This window comes from Paramisgurnus dabryanus, chromosome 11, assembly GCF_030506205.2.
Source record: "Paramisgurnus dabryanus chromosome 11, PD_genome_1.1, whole genome shotgun sequence".
In the NCBI taxonomy this organism is placed as follows: Eukaryota; Metazoa; Chordata; class Actinopteri; order Cypriniformes; family Cobitidae; genus Paramisgurnus; species Paramisgurnus dabryanus.
Genome location: NC_133347.1, coordinates 19973013 through 19992765, shown reverse-complemented (window position 1 = coordinate 19992765; position 19753 = coordinate 19973013). Strand labels below are relative to the sequence as shown.

General features: G+C 38.3%; 1 protein-coding gene across 6 annotated transcripts in view; it reads left to right on the top strand.

Moving 5' to 3' along the window:
• Positions 1 to 19753, top strand: part of gapvd1 (GTPase activating protein and VPS9 domains 1) — a 39405-nt gene that overhangs the window by 6880 nt on the left and 12772 nt on the right. For 2 of the 6 annotated variants that reach the window (XM_065247300.1, XM_065247297.1), the window contains exons 2-15: positions 4760 to 4964; positions 5544 to 5811; positions 6511 to 7086; positions 7697 to 7783; positions 8075 to 8209; positions 9494 to 9686; positions 11944 to 12024; positions 12734 to 12891; positions 12975 to 13104; positions 13401 to 13526; positions 13703 to 13876; positions 16674 to 16799; positions 17688 to 17819; positions 19053 to 19172. In XM_065247300.1, the coding sequence (XP_065103372.1) occupies positions 4780 to 4964; positions 5544 to 5811; positions 6511 to 7086; positions 7697 to 7783; positions 8075 to 8209; positions 9494 to 9686; positions 11944 to 12024; positions 12734 to 12891; positions 12975 to 13104; positions 13401 to 13526; positions 13703 to 13876; positions 16674 to 16799; positions 17688 to 17819; positions 19053 to 19172 (2491 nt within the window). In that variant the 5' untranslated portion in view covers positions 4760 to 4779. The remainder of the gene's footprint in view (positions 1 to 4759; positions 4965 to 5543; positions 5812 to 6510; positions 7087 to 7696; positions 7784 to 8074; positions 8210 to 9493; positions 9687 to 11943; positions 12025 to 12733; positions 12892 to 12974; positions 13105 to 13400; positions 13527 to 13702; positions 13877 to 16673; positions 16800 to 17687; positions 17820 to 19052; positions 19173 to 19753) is intronic. The other 4 variants (XM_065247303.1, XM_065247302.1, XM_065247298.1 and 1 more) reach the window with 3 other exon arrangements.

The window sequence follows — 19753 nt, the reverse complement described above, 5'->3', positions numbered from 1 at the left end:
CTTCGATAACATCAAATCTCATTGGTTCTCATATGATTTCACAATGCTGATCTCTATCTTGCCATGGATACGCGATGTATCAATCGCTAAATAATCTAAATTTAATTATTAATTTAAAACATAATTTATTAAATAAAATGATGAGAGAATTTTCTCATTCTGATGACATATTACTACAACAGACATTGCTTCTCAGTTAACAGGTTTATTCTTATGTACAGGTATTGTTTGTTGACCTCATATTAAGATGTGGTTGTCTTTTTATCTGAGGATGTCAGATTTGCTTGCTGTACATTTTCATTAAACCACAAATAACGTTTTGCATTGTCTGAGAAAAGTGCAGGTCTTATCCTGGGTTGGAAACATTTCCGTGCAGTACTCCCACACACTCCTCTACACCGCATTCGTGCTTGGTTATGGGATTTTCGGTGGTCAGCCAGATAGCAGCACTAGCAGAAGAATGCAGATGTGAAAATACTGAAAGCTTTCACTATGAGCTTTACTGACCAAGGTCATCTCTTTATATCTTTACATTCCATTTACATTATGTAGTTGGTCAATGGAAATGTGGTTTTGGTTCCGGAAAGCAGATGAAATATCTCCTTATTGGCTGTTTAAATGTACTTGCCAGGAAACGGAAACAAAGTTTCTCATGTCCGCGGTCGTAACATCTGCAATGTCATTTTGATGCTCCTTACAAACAAAGACCACCACAGATTTGTAACCGCATTTACCACTTAATGGAGTAATTGGGCAGTTTTTCTGCTGTGTGGCTGGCTCTGGTGTGCTGCAAATATGTGAAAGTGTTTGATTTCGCTTTTCAGTACGCAAAGCTCTTTAAAACTAAGGGCACTGAGAAAATTGGCTTAACCAGAAACAATGAGGAAGAAGAAATGAAAAAGGGATCCTTGTTAAGGCGCCCACCTTACCTGAGAGTGACAGCGCTTCTGGTTGATCTGTTTTTAAACAAGTAGCCAGAGGAATAGCTTTGAGAAAGCCAGATGCTTTTAGATGTGTATTACCTGCAGTGTCTGATATTGACCTGCCAATGGCAAGCAAATTGAGAACATTTTTGGCCAAATGTGATTCTTAGCCGCCAACTGTTTTATATGAAAAAATGATTTGGCTTTACATGGATGTTTACAAACATATAACATTAACATAGTTAAACACCCACCGAGAAGACCAATTGTGATTTTGTTACTCATTTTGTAATTTAATGTAATTATGATGGTAAATATTTGAAGGGTGAGTTACTAGTAAACTACTCTAAGTTAATTTTTACTTACTGTCGTGCATGTTCATATTGTTATTGGTTCTCGTTCTCATTCAGTTGTTATTAATATAGATGTAACCGTTTATGTAAATATCAAACATATTCCCTTGATAATCAGTTTCTGTAACAGTTACAGCATTACAGATGCCAGGAAGTACCACAGACAGTACTTCATTTCTAGAAAGTTGTTCATGCATGTATCTAAAATTTACCCCTACGGTGAATGTTTAAACATTCTTACCAACACAAGACATTTTGTCTTGTATGTTTCATGCGAGAATACAGTTGTGTGTGCTCTACCTGCTGAGATGCTGTCAGATTTAATTCATATGCAGCTCCTCAGAACAGAGGAACTGAAAAAAGGACCTTCACGCTGCTCCCAGTGCTTTCAGAAATTGTGCCTTTTAACTGTTGCTAAAAACAGCATCGGCAGCAGTCCAGAGCGTAAAAAGAGAAAGTAAATAGATGTCTTTCTTTTAGTTGCTTGTCACCACTGATGTTGATGCCAGTGCATTGCAGCATACTGTCCCGTCATGTTGCTTGCCACCAAACAAACGTCTGGCAGGTCCTGAGATGTTCCTCATGTGGAAAACCGCTGCATTATAATCCAATCAGATCAGACTGCGCTTTTATGCAAAATCTCTTGCTTTTCATATATAAACTGTTATTGTTAAAAAACCTCTAGATTTGATTTAGCCTTTTGAATATTTTATTCATAGGAAATGCTTGGAAATAGTGATAGACCGATATATCGGCCGGCTGAGAGTTCCTCGTCATTGTGGAGAGTGCACTTCATGGTTCCATAGCACCCTCACCTGTTTTTACTATTTGTTAAATATAGTTTTTTTTTTAAAGTTCAATAAATGTAACTTTTTTTAAATTGAGACTAACATTTGGCATCATTGTGTCATTTTTATGATGTAAATTGAGTGAGCAACAGCAGTACTGGCTCCAAATATCGGCTCAAGAAAATTGGCAGCCTGTATCGGTCATCGGCTAAGGCTGCGAAACAAAAATCAGTATCGGTCGATTCATACTCGGAAATGTACTTTTTTCATTCCATTTCCATTTGATACCAGAATTCTGAGTATCGGCCAATACCGATCAGATCCTACTGTATTTTTTTGTTTGTTTATTTTGTGATGACTGCTTGACAGTAAATTATTTATACCTTGTATGGTATCCAGTAACATCAGCATTACATTTACATTATATCAAATGAATAAGCCACATGTATTTTTTATCAGAATTGTTGGTATTGCCTATGATCACTGATCAGACTTGGCCTAACAATAAGGATCGTAATATTGAATTGTTGATTTGAATAATTGCCGTTTAATCATATTTTACTCTGTTTAAAACATTTTTGCACAATGTTTTTGCATGCCATCCATTTACACAAAACCAATAAGCAGACGTGGTGCGCCCCATTCTCAGCTGTTTCACAGGGTTAACAGAAACACACCAAAGCAGTTGTGTGTGTTTGCTTTGTGCTGACTCTGGTACTAAAAGGTGAAGTAATTAAAAAATGTTTTGGTTCAGCATGCCCTTTGGACCATATAAAATTCATGCAATTTTCCAATGCTGAATGTTGGTGTTTATGGCCTCATAAGAACATTGCTCTATTCAATTCCCCTCAGAGGAAATCGAGCGGCCTTCCTGTTTAGACATGATTATGTGTCTTACACAGCAGGATACACGCTCAGTTTATTTAACTTGCCGTCAGTGGCTTTCCAGCTTTCATAGGCTTCATTTGCTCCTATTATTAAGTACTGCGATCCACTGTAATGCCGAAATCAGCGAATCAGTTAAACTACTAGAACAGTATTGTGAAGTCCAGTACTAATACCAGTGGTAATTCATTTAAACTGGAACAGAATCCCACTCTCACACTATGCTATGTTCAGAAATTATTATATGAATTTTATTTCATTTGAAATAGTAAATGTGAAATGAGTTGCAGCTTAATATGAACAACAAACTGCACATGTGAAAAAAAAACTGCAATTAAACATACTATAACAGCCTAGGTCCCACTTACATTCCCATGACATTCCAAAAAGCCATTAGTTTAAAACTGAGGTGGTGGGTATATGGTTGTAACTATGGTAACAATAAAATACTGGAAAAAAAGTTCCCCTTAATGTCCAAAATCACTGAAATTACAGGGATTTTACACATGAAACAAAAACTAGTACATTACAAAACTAATAGATCTCCTGTATTTAAGCTAGGGCTGGGCAAAAAAATCGATTTTTCGATTAATCGTTTTTTAAAAACGTGGGCGATTAAAAATCGATTCTCAAAGAGCAGAATCGATTTTTTTTTCATATTTATTTCCGCAAACATGGAACGGAGGAATGGAAGCATTTTAGATTTCGCAAGCAAGACGTGTTGTGGCTTTTAATTTCTTTTTATTAATTACCCACTTGTAAACTGCTGTTCACTGTTCTTTTTTATTAATATAGTATGTGTATTAAATCTATATTCATTGAGTTGAATCGGGAATCGAGTATAAAAACCTACCTGAGAACCAGAATCGAAAATTTAATCGAGAATCGGAATCGAATCGATTTGATAGCTTGTGAATCGAAATCGAATCGATCTGGAACATCTGAATCGACACCCAGCCCTAATTTAAGCTGTTTTCTCTTTTAATTTTGACCCTCTTTGGTTTAGCCAACTGATCCATTTTTACGTTATTAAAACAGAAAGGCAAGAACTGATATCACAGTTTCGCAAGTGCATTAAAAATCTACTAAAATAAGTGAGTAGTTTAGGCAAGGCAAGGCAAGGCAAGGCAAGTTTATTTGTATAGCACGTTTCATACACAGAGGTCATTCAAAGCGCTTTACACAGAAATGAGAAAACAATATATAAAAAAGAAAATGTAAAAATAAGAGATACACGATACACGATAGTTTAGGTCATCTTTTGGCGGACCACTGGGGGGGTTTGGCGGACCACTAGTGCTAAAGTGATCATAGACCATAGTAGTAGAGACCTTTATGAGTATTACTTGTTTATTTGGATGCAAACAAAAAATTGCTTACAAACCCAAAAAAGGCTTAGAGTACAGTACAATATTATGAAACATTGAAGGTCTTACCACATATTTCCAGTGAATAAAAATCCCAGAGATAGTTAGACATCACATGACCCAGCAGAATACATGATTTATGGTAAAGTGTCTCGAAATAGGTGATGATCATCTGTAATCCAGGGCGTTGCCTAAGAGTTATTTCGTGTTTTTGGTTTACTAAAATAACTCCTCGATCAAAACTTATTTCCATCTACAGCTTTCTTACAAATGAATTTTGTTTTCTACTCTTAATGTCTTTTTATGTTTTGCATAACTCTTTTGGAATCACTTGTCTACCTTTCTTTTATTCATTGTATCAATTTTACATGAAGATCACATTCAGCTGTTTTAATGTTGTATTTAAGTTTCAATTTCTCTCCTTTGCTTGTTTTGCCCCCTAGCACTGTGGCTGAGCTGAACGATGGTGAAGCCAGACATTCACACTCTGGCCCACCACCTGAAGCAGGAGCGGCTGTATGTTGCGTCTGAGAAACAGCTCCTCCAGAGACTCAACAATGAGGTGCTGAAGACCGCTGAGAAGCTCTACAGGGCGGCCTGGATCGCCAAACAGCAGAGGATCAATCTTGACCGCCTCATACTCACCAGGTGACTGCACTTTTCATGTTAATCTTTCATCAATGGGCAAATTACCTGAAGTTTTAGAACTGTAAGATCATCTTATTAGGGGTGGCTCTGGATAGATGAATCTGGATTAATCTTGCTGGGCAGGTTCTGATTCCTTTTAAAGCTACAACCCAAGATTAGAGCGTTTTTACAGGGTTTGGTGCTGTAATTTTCTAAGATCTTCTCTAAATCAGTCACAAACTGGAATGGCAAAATCCTGTAATTAAATATGCAAAGTCATAGCTTGTCCTTGCTTGTTCATTCTCTTTTGATCTCATTCTATACTCTGAACAAAGTGTAAGAGGCAATAAAACTGTCAAACTTTCACACTGTAATACTGCAATACCCATCAGCCCTCTTGCTATTTCATGTTATTCCTTAACTTAATCTCTTTGAACTAACTGACTACTTTTTTGCTCTGACCTCTGCAACAGCTAGGCTGTTTAAAACGTATATATGTGTAAGCTGGACAATACTGTTTGGCCTAAAACAGGTTGTCCGGCATTGGCCTACATGTAAACTCTCACACAGTCCTCTAAATGTCTCTTCTTCTCACTTCAGTGCAGAGGCGTCCCCGGCAGAATGCTGCCAACATGCCAAGGTTCTCGAGGACACACAGTTTGTGGATGGTTATAAAACGCTGGGCTTTCAGGAGAGCATCTATGGGGAGTTCCTGGGCCGGCTCAGGGAAAACCCACGGCTGGTGGCCTCATGTCTTGTGGCAGGAGAGAGACTGAACCACGAGCACACTCAAGGAGTCATACACACAGTCTTCACATCACTCTATGGCAACTGCATCATGCAAGAAGATGAAAGCTACCTGCTGCAGGTAAATCAAACAAACTGGAATGTGCAGTAATAAAGCTTACATATTGGCATTACATACAGTACTGTGCAAAGTCTTAGGCCACCACCACCAGACTTAAAATAATAATAAAATAGATTGAAAAATAAATATGGATGGACATTAAAACTACTAAAAGTAGTATAGATACAAAAAGATACAAACAGGAAATCTTAAAAAAAAAAGAAATTTTCAGGACTTAATGTCGTCTTTTGGCATCGTCAGTGTGAATGAAGTAAAAATACTAATTTCTTTAAAATTAGGATTTAATTTTATTTAGGTTTAAGAGATCCTGCAGTTTCCTGCTATTGCTAAGTGAAAGGGGAGTTTACCCTAAAAACTTGACACATCAGTTTACATTTTTATACAGTTTTTAATACTATATACACATTTCCTGTATTTTCTGGATGTATTCTATTAAAGAGACTGAGAAACAATTATATATAATCACTACAACATTGCAAAAACAACAAATCTAATTCTGGCATGGCGGCCTAATTTGCACAGTACTGTACTTATTGGGCCTTTTGAAATGTTGGGCACATTCAGAAAATATTTAGACTCTTCACATTTTTCAATATTGTATTTTTGTATGATTGGTAATATAAACCAGTATCTGTGAAAAATAAATATCAGGAAGGTTTAAGCAAGGTAACATCTGCTTTGTTTAACTCATGCCATCAGGTGCTCCGTTATCTGGTGGAATTCGAGTTAAAGGAGAATGACAACCCACGACGCTTGCTGAGGCGAGGCACGTGTGCATTCAGCATCCTTTTTAAGCTGTTCTCCGAGGGCCTGTATTCTGCCAAGCTCTTCCTCACCGCCACCCTCCATGAGCCCATAATGCAGCTTCTGGTAGAGGATGAGGACCATTTGGAGACGGACCCCGCTAAACTGATCGACCGCTTCACCCCGGCTCAGCAGGAGCGTCTATTCGGGGAGAAGGGTACAGAGGAGTACCGCAGGAAGGTCCAAGCGGCGGTGGAGGCCAATGAGGCCAAGCTGGTGACCCTGGTCAACTCCTTCATTGGGTACCTGAAGCAGAACACCTACTGTTTCCCACAGAGCCTGCGCTGGATTGTGTCTCAAATGTATAAGACACTGGCACGGGTGGAGAGGTTAGAGGTCGGAGAGGTGAGGAAGATGTGCACTGACCTGCTGCTCACGTGTTTCATCTGCCCAGCCATTGTCAACCCTGAGCAGTATGGCATCATCTCGGACGCACCAATTAATGAGGTGGCACGCTTCAACCTCATGCAGGTAGATGATGATTGTTATCCTTTTTCATTACAGTTTGTCTGTCAAAAAAAATCATAATCGGTCAGTAATTCAACTTACTTAACCATCCTTGGATCACAGTATACATTTGGGTTGTCACACTTGGGTTTAGGTACACACAATATGGTAACGGTATTCAATTAATTTTGGTTCAATGTATAGACGGTTTCATCGGACGCACGTGATACACGTCTGGATCCGAACCTTACTTCCAGTTTCGTTTTTTTAATGGTCTGACTAGTTGCTAAACTCGTCGAAAATAACAAATGTTTTGGTTTCCTAGGTAATCTATGTGTTGTTTTGTTTGCTTGTTATATAAATAAACTATGTTTAAAGAACTTTGTTGTTATTTATTATTAGCGGAGTTTACCGGAAGTTACGTGCGGACCGCGACAGCGGCTTGTTTATGTTGTTACTGCTGAAACGGTCTATAATATAATCATGGTTCAGTGAGTGAATCTAATGTTAAAACAGAAAACACTCTGACTGATGCTGTAAATGATTTGTTAAAATGTCTTTGCTTCATTTTGATCTACATATGATGAATTTGTATATGAGAATATGTATGTCATAAATAAAATCTGATATTTAGGTGGGGCAGTTGTTGCAGCAGTTAGCCATGTCTGATGCAGATGATGGGGATCCTCGACGTAAAAGCAGCTTATTAAAGTTTGATAAGGTTTGAGGCATCACAATTTCTTGTTTCTTCATCTGAAACTATAATCTATGTGTACAGATGTATTAAGATTAAAATATAAGTAGGCATACACTGTGCAATGTGCTCTGAAATACAACCTATAAAGGTTGATATTGTGCTGCATTTATGCTATAAGTATATAATATGTATTAATGAAAATATCACATTGTATAAGTATGATACGAATAAGCTTTCCCGAATTTTTCCATGCAATGTTTAATGGTTTATTTCTACTTCTCTTTTATTGATCGGTTTGCTTTTGAATGTTCTCAGACATGCGTTGCTGCCTTTTTGGATGTTGTAATTGGTGGACGAGCTGTCGAGACTCCTCCCATGTCTTCAATGAATTTACTGGAGGGCCTGACGCGTACTGTGGTTTACTTGACACACAATCAACTTTTGGCTTTGGTACGTATTAAAGAATATGTGGGGGATGAACTTCAGCTGATGATTACATGATACCAATGGGCTTAAGAGGCCTTTGCACTTAATAGCTATAAAGTCACACCTCTAAAATACTGGTCAGTACAGTTTTGTAACAGTGTTACTGAATCCAGAGGAAATTTTGAGATGTTTAAGGTCAGAACATTGCATGCATTCTTCTCATTGCAATAATTTTATAAGCTACAAAATTTCTTGATTCAGATTAATCATGTCAATTTAAAGTAATGTCCCGAGCATTATCATGTACACAAGCCACTATCGTTAGTGTCATAAGTCCAATAATAATGCAGTGAGAAGTTGAACCCAAGTATGTGTTCTGTTTGGCTGAAGTATAGTGAATTTTTTACGTGTATGTGACGGTCTGGGTACAGTGAATGTGACACAATTTTCGTCATCAGAAGAGCGCCTTCAGGAGAATGTAGTATGTAGCCCAGGTTATGCATTGTATTTTGTCGCAATGTGTATGCGTCGAACAGCTGTGTACACGTACAAGTAAAATAAACTATACTTTGCAAGGCTGTGCGTTTGACAGTACATGTAGTATGTTCACATACTTGGATTGACAAGCTTGATTTCAAAATAAATTACTTCAGATTCTAAGCTACTAAAAAGGCTTATGTTCAGTAAAATAAAAATAAGCAATATTTTGACTTCTAAAGCCACTTTCTGATAAAGTCTTTGTAAGGATACTAATCAACCAATTTTTATTTATAGCTTTTATCATATATGAATACGTAATGCTAAATTTGTTTTTAATAATCAGCCTGTCATGTTAATACATTACACTTATTCAGCTCCTCTAACTATGAAAAATGACTTGATTTACAGTAAAAGTAGACATGCCCAAACCCATTCAACCAATAAAGCTGTAACAGTCATACAACATACCTTTCCAATCAAAATGCCTTAACCCTTCCTGCCTAACACTGCCAAGAGGCAGTACCTCTCTATTTCCCTGCATGCCTGTGTTTTCTTCTCAGCATGTGAAGCAATGTGTTCATCAACCAGCTATCATTCAAAAAGCCAATTAGCTTGACTCCTATGCTGTTATTGCATTAAACTCACTGTTTGAAATTCACTAATGATGATAGCTGAATAATGAGACTCACCTGCTTACATTAGCACCACTGATTATAAATGATCTTCCATTTTTTTTAAAGTAAGCTTACTGTACACCTTCCATAAACCTGTTTTATTCCAACTTCGCACATCTTTTTCACACCTACTTTAAATTGTTTTTGTGTTCAGTTGGACTTTGTGCGTGCGGTCACAGCAGGAGATCAGCTCAGAGAAGAGGACCACCTGGCTCTGGAGACCTTGCTAATCAATGTACCTCAGTCCCGCACGATAAAGAGCAACAGCCTGGAGCTCACACCCTCTAACACTCCCCAGCTTTCCCCAGCAACAACGCCGGCCAACAAAAAGAACAGACTTCCCATTGGTAATCCTCATGCATTAGATTTATTTACTGTATGTTTCCTTTAATTACACCTGAGATAGTGTTTATGTATTCTGATAAATTTTTATTATTTAATGTTCCTAAGCAATAAAGCACAACCTTAATGCATGATCGTTACTTTTAGGTGTTAGGGTGGGGTTAGGTTTGATAAAAATGTATACTTTGTATACGATCATACCCAGATTAGAGGTCTTGTATAACCTTTAAATAGAATTTGAAAAAAAAAAACACAGAATATGTACTGAATTACAGTGTATATATATAAATATTTGCTTTAATTAGTGAAGAAAACACAAACCAAGAGCAAGTTCAAAGTCCAGCAGCACTACACTATCATTTTTAAAAACATAGAGAAAACCTAGTGCAATGCCTGTCACAAGAGGGAATTGGTATGTGCTGTGCAACATGAAATGTATGGCATGTAAATGATGTTGCTTCAAAATAATCCCAGAATGCTTGTGAGTTCAGTGGAAAATGTTAACTCAACATTGTGTCATGCACTGAGATACTGCTAATGTAGTGTTGTAATATTTGACCCATGCTGGCAAATGAGTCGTAATGAGCAAATAAAAAAAATAGTTATTTATATTTTGATATTTTCTATTAAAAATTAAATTAAAGATTTCAAAACAATTTATGATTTGTGGGAATCTGACAAAAAATTCAAAGCTACACCTGTTTGTAGTTGATCGAGTCAGGAAAGGTAGGTTTAAGAAAAATTTAGTTAACGATTTTTGAAGGTTAAAAAACAAAATCACGGCATCCATACATTAACATCTCTTGTAAACTAATAGATTTGGCACACACAAAGTCAAAAACAATATCTAGAGGAAAAATATATGATCAACTTTGTTCTTTCTTTTATTCTTTGATTGACATTTAGATAAACAATAAGATCTACTAAGACAGCTTTAAGATCTACTTCAAATGCAAGGATCTAATATAACGTTACACATCAACGGTTTTTTCCTCCAGTTTACCAAACATTCACTTTAGACATAACCGATTATATCTGCGTGAATTCTTGTCAAAATAGAAACTTTTGTAAAAACTGTTATTCTGTGTACATGTATATATATATCAGGCTCGCGCGTTTGTGTGCATGCTTCAGATCTGTCAGTCAGGAAGATCGTTTTTGAGCCTTGTCGCTCTTAATAACTCTTTTAACATACTGCACTTTATTTGCTAATTCCTGCATGTTTTTTATTTGTAAATACTTTTTTATTGAGTTTTAACATAAAATTACATTAACAACCATCACATCCTCCCCCCAAATACACACAACTTATTTTTATGAAAACCCCAATAGGCTTTATGCCCAGCTGCACTACTTCCTGAACTTCAGCCAGCTCCTTTTTTCCTGTCTGCCATTATTGGACAAACTGATTAATCCAGCTTATTGTTGTTGTGACTACTTAGGTCAGGCACACCTGGATTAATAAATTTGTTTGTGACTACTGAGGTCAGGCACACCTGGATTAATCAGTTTGTCCAATAATGGCAGACAGGAAACAAGGAGCTGGCTGAAGTTCAGGAAGTAGTGCAGCTGGGCATAAAGCCTATTTTGTCAAAATTGATAATTATACTTTCTTTTGCCTGCAGTTTAAAATTAGGCTGTTCAAATTCTGACTCATTTTGCCAGCACAGGTCACAATATGGTTACTTTTGCGGTTTCATAAATGATATGATTCTGCCTAAAACCACATTCACATTACAAGCGACTTCGTCGCTGTGTGTCGCTTGTCTCTTTCAAAGCGGTCGTTAGGGGGCGTTTCTAAATCTGGTTGTCATAAACAAATGAGTAACGTCCACTCCAGTAACTGACGAGAGATGGATGATGTTAACTCCACTGCTTGACTCTCATTGGTAGTTGCTCCAGAAAGTCGCTCATTATTTGCATAAAGTTAAACTTTTCTCAACTTTGTCATGCGACTGGAAACGCCCCATCCGGTTGCCAACGGTCACTGTCGCTCCTTTCGCTGGAAGTCGCCAAGCTTAAATTAAAATCAAGGAGATTGCGTCGCTACTAATGTGAATGATAGGGAGTAGGGAGCACCTTTTCTTATGTAACCCTCCAAAACATGAACAATAGACAGTGTTCTTCTGCAAATTGTTGAAGACCATTTGTTTCACTCTCATTTACTGATCTTTGCCATACTCTGTTTCTCTTATCCACCAACTTCCTGATTCCCACCTGTCTTTCCACCTTTTCTCTTGACTTGCTGCCAATGATCATCAGGACAACAGCTGGCTGCCATGACGTGTTGGGAGCCCTCAGCCACTGGCCTGTCCGCTCATATACCTTTAGTAACCCCGTTTGGTGGGTAGACCTGTCGCTCTGCCATGGGTCATGTGTTCAGATAACACCGTACCTCTACAGACTTTCCCTGCTTTACCCATGCTTTCCCATTCATCGCTGTGCTGTATTTTTCTGTTCGCGATCGCACATCTAACTTGCTTTACTTTCACTGTGCCCTTAGCGATATCACTGTAGTTGCAGTTGCTCAGACAAGCAATGATCATGAGACATAATTAAGATTCGTGTAAATAAGGGTTGATGACGTTCTGTCTCTGCTGTCCATTTGTGGTTGGATCACCCAAGCTGTATATTAATATCAAAGTGTTAACTGGTTGTTTGTGATGACCTCACTGACTGAACATGCACTTGTACGTGATAAATCAAATCAGTTTTGCTGTCATTTTGTAAATGCTCTTACATGTGTGCCCGTGCTGGGCTTTCTGAGGTCGAAATTGCATTGAGGCCAAATTGTATGGAACACAATTTCTTTTTTCCATGTGTTCTATGTAAGTTGATATTTGTTCACTTGTATCGCATGTGTTAGTTAAGTTTATTTTGAGCATGTTTGTAAGTGTCTTTATCAGTGCTCATGCAGGCCTGCATCATCCTGGTATTTTAGGCTTTTGCCCTTTAGCCCAAAGCTAGCTAACACTTTTAGCAACCTGTTAGCTGCCTAACTTTTGCTGTTAAACCTAACAGTTTGTCCTCGCTCGCTTTCTTGCTCACCCAGCAGGCTCTCGCAGCCGAAGCCGATCCAACATGGCCCAGGACGGTGAGACTGAAGCCAGTTCCCAGGAGTCTCTGCAGGAGGTCGCACCTGAAGATGTACTGGTCATCTCATTCGGCACCTCACTGCAGACCATACCGGGGATGATGTCCGAGAACGAGGTGAGAAGGGTTTTTTAATATATCATTAAGTAGCAATATAAAGCAGTTATAGAGAGAATGTGACAATGGCACCATGTCCATAGGTTCTAACTTTGCATCTTGGAGATGGGGGGCAAGGAGACACCCCGGCCGATGACACCAAACAGCATGGGAAACCTGACAAAACGCTGCGCTTCTCACTCTGTAGCGACAACCTGGAGGGCATTTCTGAGGGTGTGTTTTCATCAAACAACCAGTAGATGACTCTCTTGCACATAAATGTTCATGTCAATCTGTCTCTGAGTTTCTTTGTTATATTCTCAGAAATCAAAACCATTAAGTATAATATTATAGGTTTGGTATAACCTAGTATATAAAGACATCTTTTGGCATTTAAAAGATTGTAGATTGAGATCACGCAATGTATGCCACACCCTGGCTTAAGGTAGACAGGGAGACAGTCCTTACAATAAGCAAAAAATATTTGTATATATATATATATATATATATGATTTGTGGTCCGTCTACAGGGCCGTCTAACCGCTCCAATTCAGTTTCCTCGCTGGACCTAGAAGTGGAGTCTGTGTCTGAAGGAGGACCGGGGCCCTCTGGCAGTAATGGTGCAGAGGCCTTGCAGCTTCTAGAACATGAACAAGGTTAATTTGTTTTTTTAGATCATATGACCTGAAATTTATTTTTTCAATACATTTTATTCATATAATTAAGTGGAAATGTTCCATCAGTCATAAGTTGATTAAAATAAAAGCATCTTCTAACAAAAAAAAATGTGAACGTGTAGCTTGAATAAATACTCTCGGTTGTGTTTTTGTAGCTACCACTCAGGATAATTTGGACGATAAACTACGGAAGTTTGAAATTCGGGACATGATGGGTCTGACGGATGATCGGGACATTTCTGAGACGGTCAGTGAGACCTGGAGCACTGACGTGCTGGGCAGCGACTTTGATCCCAACATGGATGAGGACAGATTGCAGGAGATAGTGGGTAAGACATGGTGAAAGTATATCTCGTACACAGGGCTAAAGTTTATATTGTGCTATATGACCGGAAAACTCATAATTCCAAAATTAGTGTTGTTGTGTCTCTTTTCAGACTTTAATTTTTTAAAGCCCCCGTTCTTTCTGTATTTTTGAAGCTTTGATTGTGTTTATAGTGGGCAATATAACGTGTTCATGTTTCACGTGTAAAAAAAACACGTTATTTTTCACACAATTGACTTATCTGTATAACGCTGTTTTCACTGTCCTCAAAACAGGCTGATGTCTTCCTTGTTCTGTGAAGTCCCTCCTTCAGAAATACGTAACGAGTTCTGATTGTGTAGTTTGTTTAGTGTGTTGTGATTCGACAGCAGCTTAGCTTAGCAGAGCCGTTTGAGCCAAAGCTGGTGACTGACGTATTCCTGTGGGCGGAGTTTAGTCAACGAACCGTTTTACTGACGTCATTAAAGCAGGAAGCAGAGGGCTGTAGTCCAAACCGGTCGTTCGGTGTAGGCTTTGAAGAAGGAATTCTATTAAAGAAAATATATTGCCCGGCAGTGAACTTTGAGCTTTATCATTTTACAGGTATTATTTATGCTATTATAGCAACATTACACACTAATTAGGGTTTAAAAAAATGGGATCAGAAAGAAGGAGACCTTTAATTCTAACATTTAGTATTAAAGTTAAAGCGTAACTAAACCCCTGGTGAGAGCGTGACTCCACCCACTGCAATATTTGAAAAATGCAAGAAAAGTGGGCAGATCCCAACGGAGATAGAGGGGACGAACTAAGCTCGTATCAAGTGTGTGGTGAGATCGTAACAAGGGCGTGGTGAGCTTGAACCTGCTTACGTCACGAGTCATTTCTTGGACCCAACATCCAATAGGAAAATTCAACTGCAGTAGCCACCGTTCAACCTGAAGAGGGCAGCACTCAGACGTTTTTACACCATATATTGTAGTATTGAAACACTTTATATCCAAATGTCAAAAAACTAACTAAAATCAATGAACAGCACTAATAAAGCATCATTCTTACAGATCATTAACTAAAAAAAGTTGGTTTGGGGTTTAGTTACTCTTTAAATGCTAGAAACATTTTATATTCAGATAAGGTTCTTTTTGTTATTGTCCTGTGAACTCATTACTACCACCTTGTGGTTAACTAAAAAGTTGCACTTCTCATTTCAGGCCCAGGACCTCTTTGATATATAGAGGGAGAAACCCTGTTAAATATTTTAGGAGTGGCCTGCAATAACATGCCTATAGTACCATCTTTATATTATGTTTACATGCTGTATGATGCTTACATCATCCAGTCACAACCATTATTGATGTACAGAACCACATATTTATACATTCAAGTTTAATGCTACATAATGCACTTTAAAGTGAACATTATGTACTGAACTTCCACTTTAGTTTAGTTTTGATCATGCAAATATTATATATAATTTTTTTTTTTACAAAAGTTATTGTGATGAAACCTCAAACAGTAAACTACATCCTGCGGTCACCCTTTCTGTTAAGCTACAGATTTACTTTTAAAATATATTTGAAGTTAATGCTGTGCTGTGACATTATATAGAATCACAAAGTTTATGTAGAAATAATGTGTCACATTACAAAACTAAAAACTTTTTTTTTTAAAAGCAGGGAAATAATATTAACGCTATTCATAATTTAGCAAAATTAGCAATGCCATCTAAATAATTATAGCTGTGGGTGATGTGTTTCTTAAACCCCTCCAGTGTTGGCTAAATGGATTTGGCCTCATGTAATTCCATCGATTGCCTTACAAAATCTGTCTGTGAAGTTTCATAGAGAATTCTTTTTCAACAGCGTCAGTCTATCACATGACACATCTCTCTTTCTTTTTTTCTCATCTGTCTTTCACATTCTTTCTCACTCCATCCACATCTTTTCACTCTATTCCCTCATCTTCCACGTTCTCTCTTTCTCACTCTCCCTCTGTCTCTCTGACATTCACACATTCCCTGCAGTCTTATTGACCTTGGTTCCTTCTCATTTGCATCCTCCATTTTTCATTCTTCGGAATATGGCGTTGGGGGACTTTTCCATCATTAAGTGAATTTACAGCGATTTCCTTATGTGTTTTCTCCGAGGGATTGGGTTATGAGATACACATTAAATATCCATTAATACCTCATTATCCCACTGATAAGATTACCATGATAATGAGGCAGAAATTCTAATTGTTTCACTACTGCGGGTGCCACTCATTTAATCATGCACCTGAAAGACGGGCGGCCCAGAGCCCCTGCCTCACTCACTGTAAACAGGGCCAGCGGGGGAAAGCTCTCCTGCAGGCCCACCAAACCTGCCCTCGTACGTGTATAGGTAGACGTGACCTGCGGAGAGTTTCTGCTGGCATCATACGGATGGCTCATGATCTCCGCTTCCACCAGACCCATCAAACGCCCCCACACATGCAAACCCCCCCCCCCCCCCCGCCGTTTTAGCTGTCGTCTCTTCCCCTCCCCTTTCCGTATTCATTCTTCTGGCTTGTTAGGCGTTAGCTCCTGTTGGGAGTGTTTGGGACAGAGGAGGCGCTGTGTGGGACGCCGGTTGAGAGAATAATGAGGTTATGAATGATGCTCGGGCTCAGTCCACACTCTAAAGTCGCAACCCGATGATATAGCATACGCGTGTGTCCGTATAACGGAGGAGGGAGGCTGCAATTAACCCTTGACCGTCCATGTAGCATTCTGCCTATCTGCTGCTTTAGATCAGAGATGCCCCCCTAACACTCATGTGTTTCCTTGTGTGCCATCTCCACAGGGGCTGCAGCGGAGCACGCTTTGGGGAGCATGCTTTGTCTGCCGGTTCTCCTGGACCCGTACGGTTCCACCATCTCTGAAACGACGAGCGAGGCATGGAGCGTGGAGGTTTTGCCGAGTGACTCCGGTGAGAACTTACAAAAAAAATGTGTATACAAAATAAAGACTTTCTGAAGTGATTGATGTTTCGCAATACACAAGGATTTTCTTGCATTGAAAGTTATGGAAGACCACAAAGCAGGTGAAGACCTTATACACATACATGGACCGCTTCGCTCATTCAATAAGTGGCCCCAAAACCATTTGGACATTTAAGGCATACTGTATTGGATAAAAAATCACTAAATGCTTTCAGAATAATTTTTATTTGATCCTTTTTTATATTACTTTAATAGGCATTTTAATTGAAAATGTGAATTTGGGTCTCTTCATGATCAAGTCACATTATTTTGTGTCAAAAACAAAAATCGGTTCAGCATATCGTTTATCGGGCACATAAGCATCCAAATATTTGGTATTGGTTATAAAAAATCAGGATCGGTCGATCACTAGTTTAAATATATATATATATTATCAGTGTCACTTGGTTGGCTTTGTTGTTTTCTAAAGCTGTGACATTTATATATCTAGTCTGACTTAACTTTTTAAACATCCCATGGGTCCTTTGTTTTTAATTGTGTCATATCTCTTCATTTCAATAAATGCTAAGATCTAAATTGAGTTGGGAAACATAGTAGACATCTTTTTTTGTGATTCTTTAAAATGCGTTATGCCAGTAACAGGCATAATGCAGCCTGTGTGCTGTCTCTTCTCTGAATTGAAAGAATGACTGATCTGGTTTTTGCATTACTGCGGATTGTTTCACTTCTAGGCAGTGAAAAAAAATAGGCTCAGAAGACCAATTGAGACCTTTATTATTACAAATGAGCACATAAATGAATCTTCCATGGAGATGGCATTTGTGTATTTGTGTGTGTGAGGAGGCATCAGTACAGTTATGGCTTCTGTGTTGTAGAAGCTGCAGATCTGAAGGAGGAACGCTTGCAGGAGTTGGAGAGCTGCTCGGGTGTTGGTAGCACCTCAGACGACACTGAGGTCAGAGAGGTCAGCTCCCGACCCAGCACCCCGGGACTTAGTGTTGTTTCAGGTACAAACACTCATATGTACATGGTTGCATACATACAAACTCTTGATGTGTCCTACTTTTTGGACATGATGAGAAGATAGACTATAGTATCTGCAAATGACACAAGATGGATTTGAACTTGTTTCATCCAAATTGGGCCATGTCTAATGATGCTGTACTGCTAGTTCATGGCCTCAACAGACTGCCACTCTTTAACTCTTTCTCTTTAAACGAACTGGGCATACTTTAGCCTTTAACCATTACATCTGTTTCCTAATTATTTGAACAAAGTCATTCCTATTTAGATTTAGGTGCCTCGGATTTGAACCAAAGTGGTCTTTAAAAAAAATACTTTCCAAAACACTTTTCTTTTACAATTAAGTTTAATTATTATTGTAAGTAAAGAATTTTTTTTGTTAAAAATACTAGGTTATTCTAATTGAGTTGTGATTTTGTACAAAACTTTTATATTCAACAAAAAGGTCCTAGGCAAAAAGCTGGATTTTAAAGTGGTGTAAAGTAGCAATCAATGTCAATTTTGCTCGCTTGCCTAGGTGAGCAAAAACTTCCAATGGGTGTTTCTTTGTTTAAAAAAGGGTGCATTTTTTAGTAGGTGTACTTTTTCAGAAGGTGTAGGTGTATTTTTTCAGAAAAGTTGATCATTCTTGAAAATCACACATCAGACTTCAGTGATGTCCTTTGCCTCACTGATTTCTGTATTTGGTGACTTTTCTGCACTGACACGTCGATGAAGACGAATAGCCAGGTAACACAAACCGCAAACCCCCGACTGACTCCTCGTGAGGAGTTTTCCCTGTGGACTTCGGCAGATAAATTGTCCTTCTTTTCTTCCTCTGTTCATTCTTGCCATTTTCATCTCTCGTTCACCTACTTCGACCTCCCTGGAGGATTCCCGCCCTCTCCGCATACTCCAGGGAGCGTCGGCGTGGTTTCCGGGCTTCCACAAGGAGCTTGAAATGAGATGGGCTGTTCAACATGGACGCCACTCCATCATCAGCACGTTACAGTCTCTCGCATATCTCTTAACGTTATATCTAAAAGATATATGCATAGTCAGATCCCAAGTTAAGAGAAAAGTAGATCGAAGCTTGTTTTGCAACGACAGCAGAACAAAGTTTTTGTTTGTAATTTGTACTATACAAACAAAACCACTTCTCGCATTAAAGGTAATACATTTCCTATTGTGATTTATAGTTGAAGCTTTTGCTGATGTGTTGCGTTTTGCTTTTGTAGGCATCAGTGCCACGTCGGAGGACATCCCCAATAAGATTGAAGATCTACGCTCGGAGTGCAGCTCAGACTTTGGAGGCAAAGACTCCGTGACCAGTCCAGATGGAGAAGACTCTGCTCATGGTACAACATTCTCGCTTGCACTTGAGTGACTAATTGGGAACATTTGCACTGTGCTGCGTACATTATGCTTAAAATTTGCATTATTAGAAGGTTTGATAACTAAATTTTAGGGCTTTAATTACTAATTGATAATATTAATAATGATTGATTATAACAAAAAATTTCAAATGTCAAAGTCATTATCAATTAGTAGAGATGCATTGATATAAAAAATTTCCACCGATAGCCATAAACGATATTCAGACAGATATCAGCTGATACCGATAGTTTGGTGGTTATATTAACATTAATTCTGAAGATTACATTTTCTGAATGTTTTTCGTTCATATCATGACCATTAATATTGAACATTAAACTAGTGACGTTTCTTTACATTTTCTATTTGCAAATTCATTGCATTTTTTTCTTCTCTTTGGCTGGTTTCAACTATTGGACGTAATCCGATATTGTAAAAAACAAAAACATTTGATTGGCGATACTGATTATTGGGCAATATATTGATGCATCTATAATTAGTTGGTCTGTGACGTCACTTACTGCTGTTTTTCATTTTTGTAAAAATAAGATCTATTTAGTTTGAC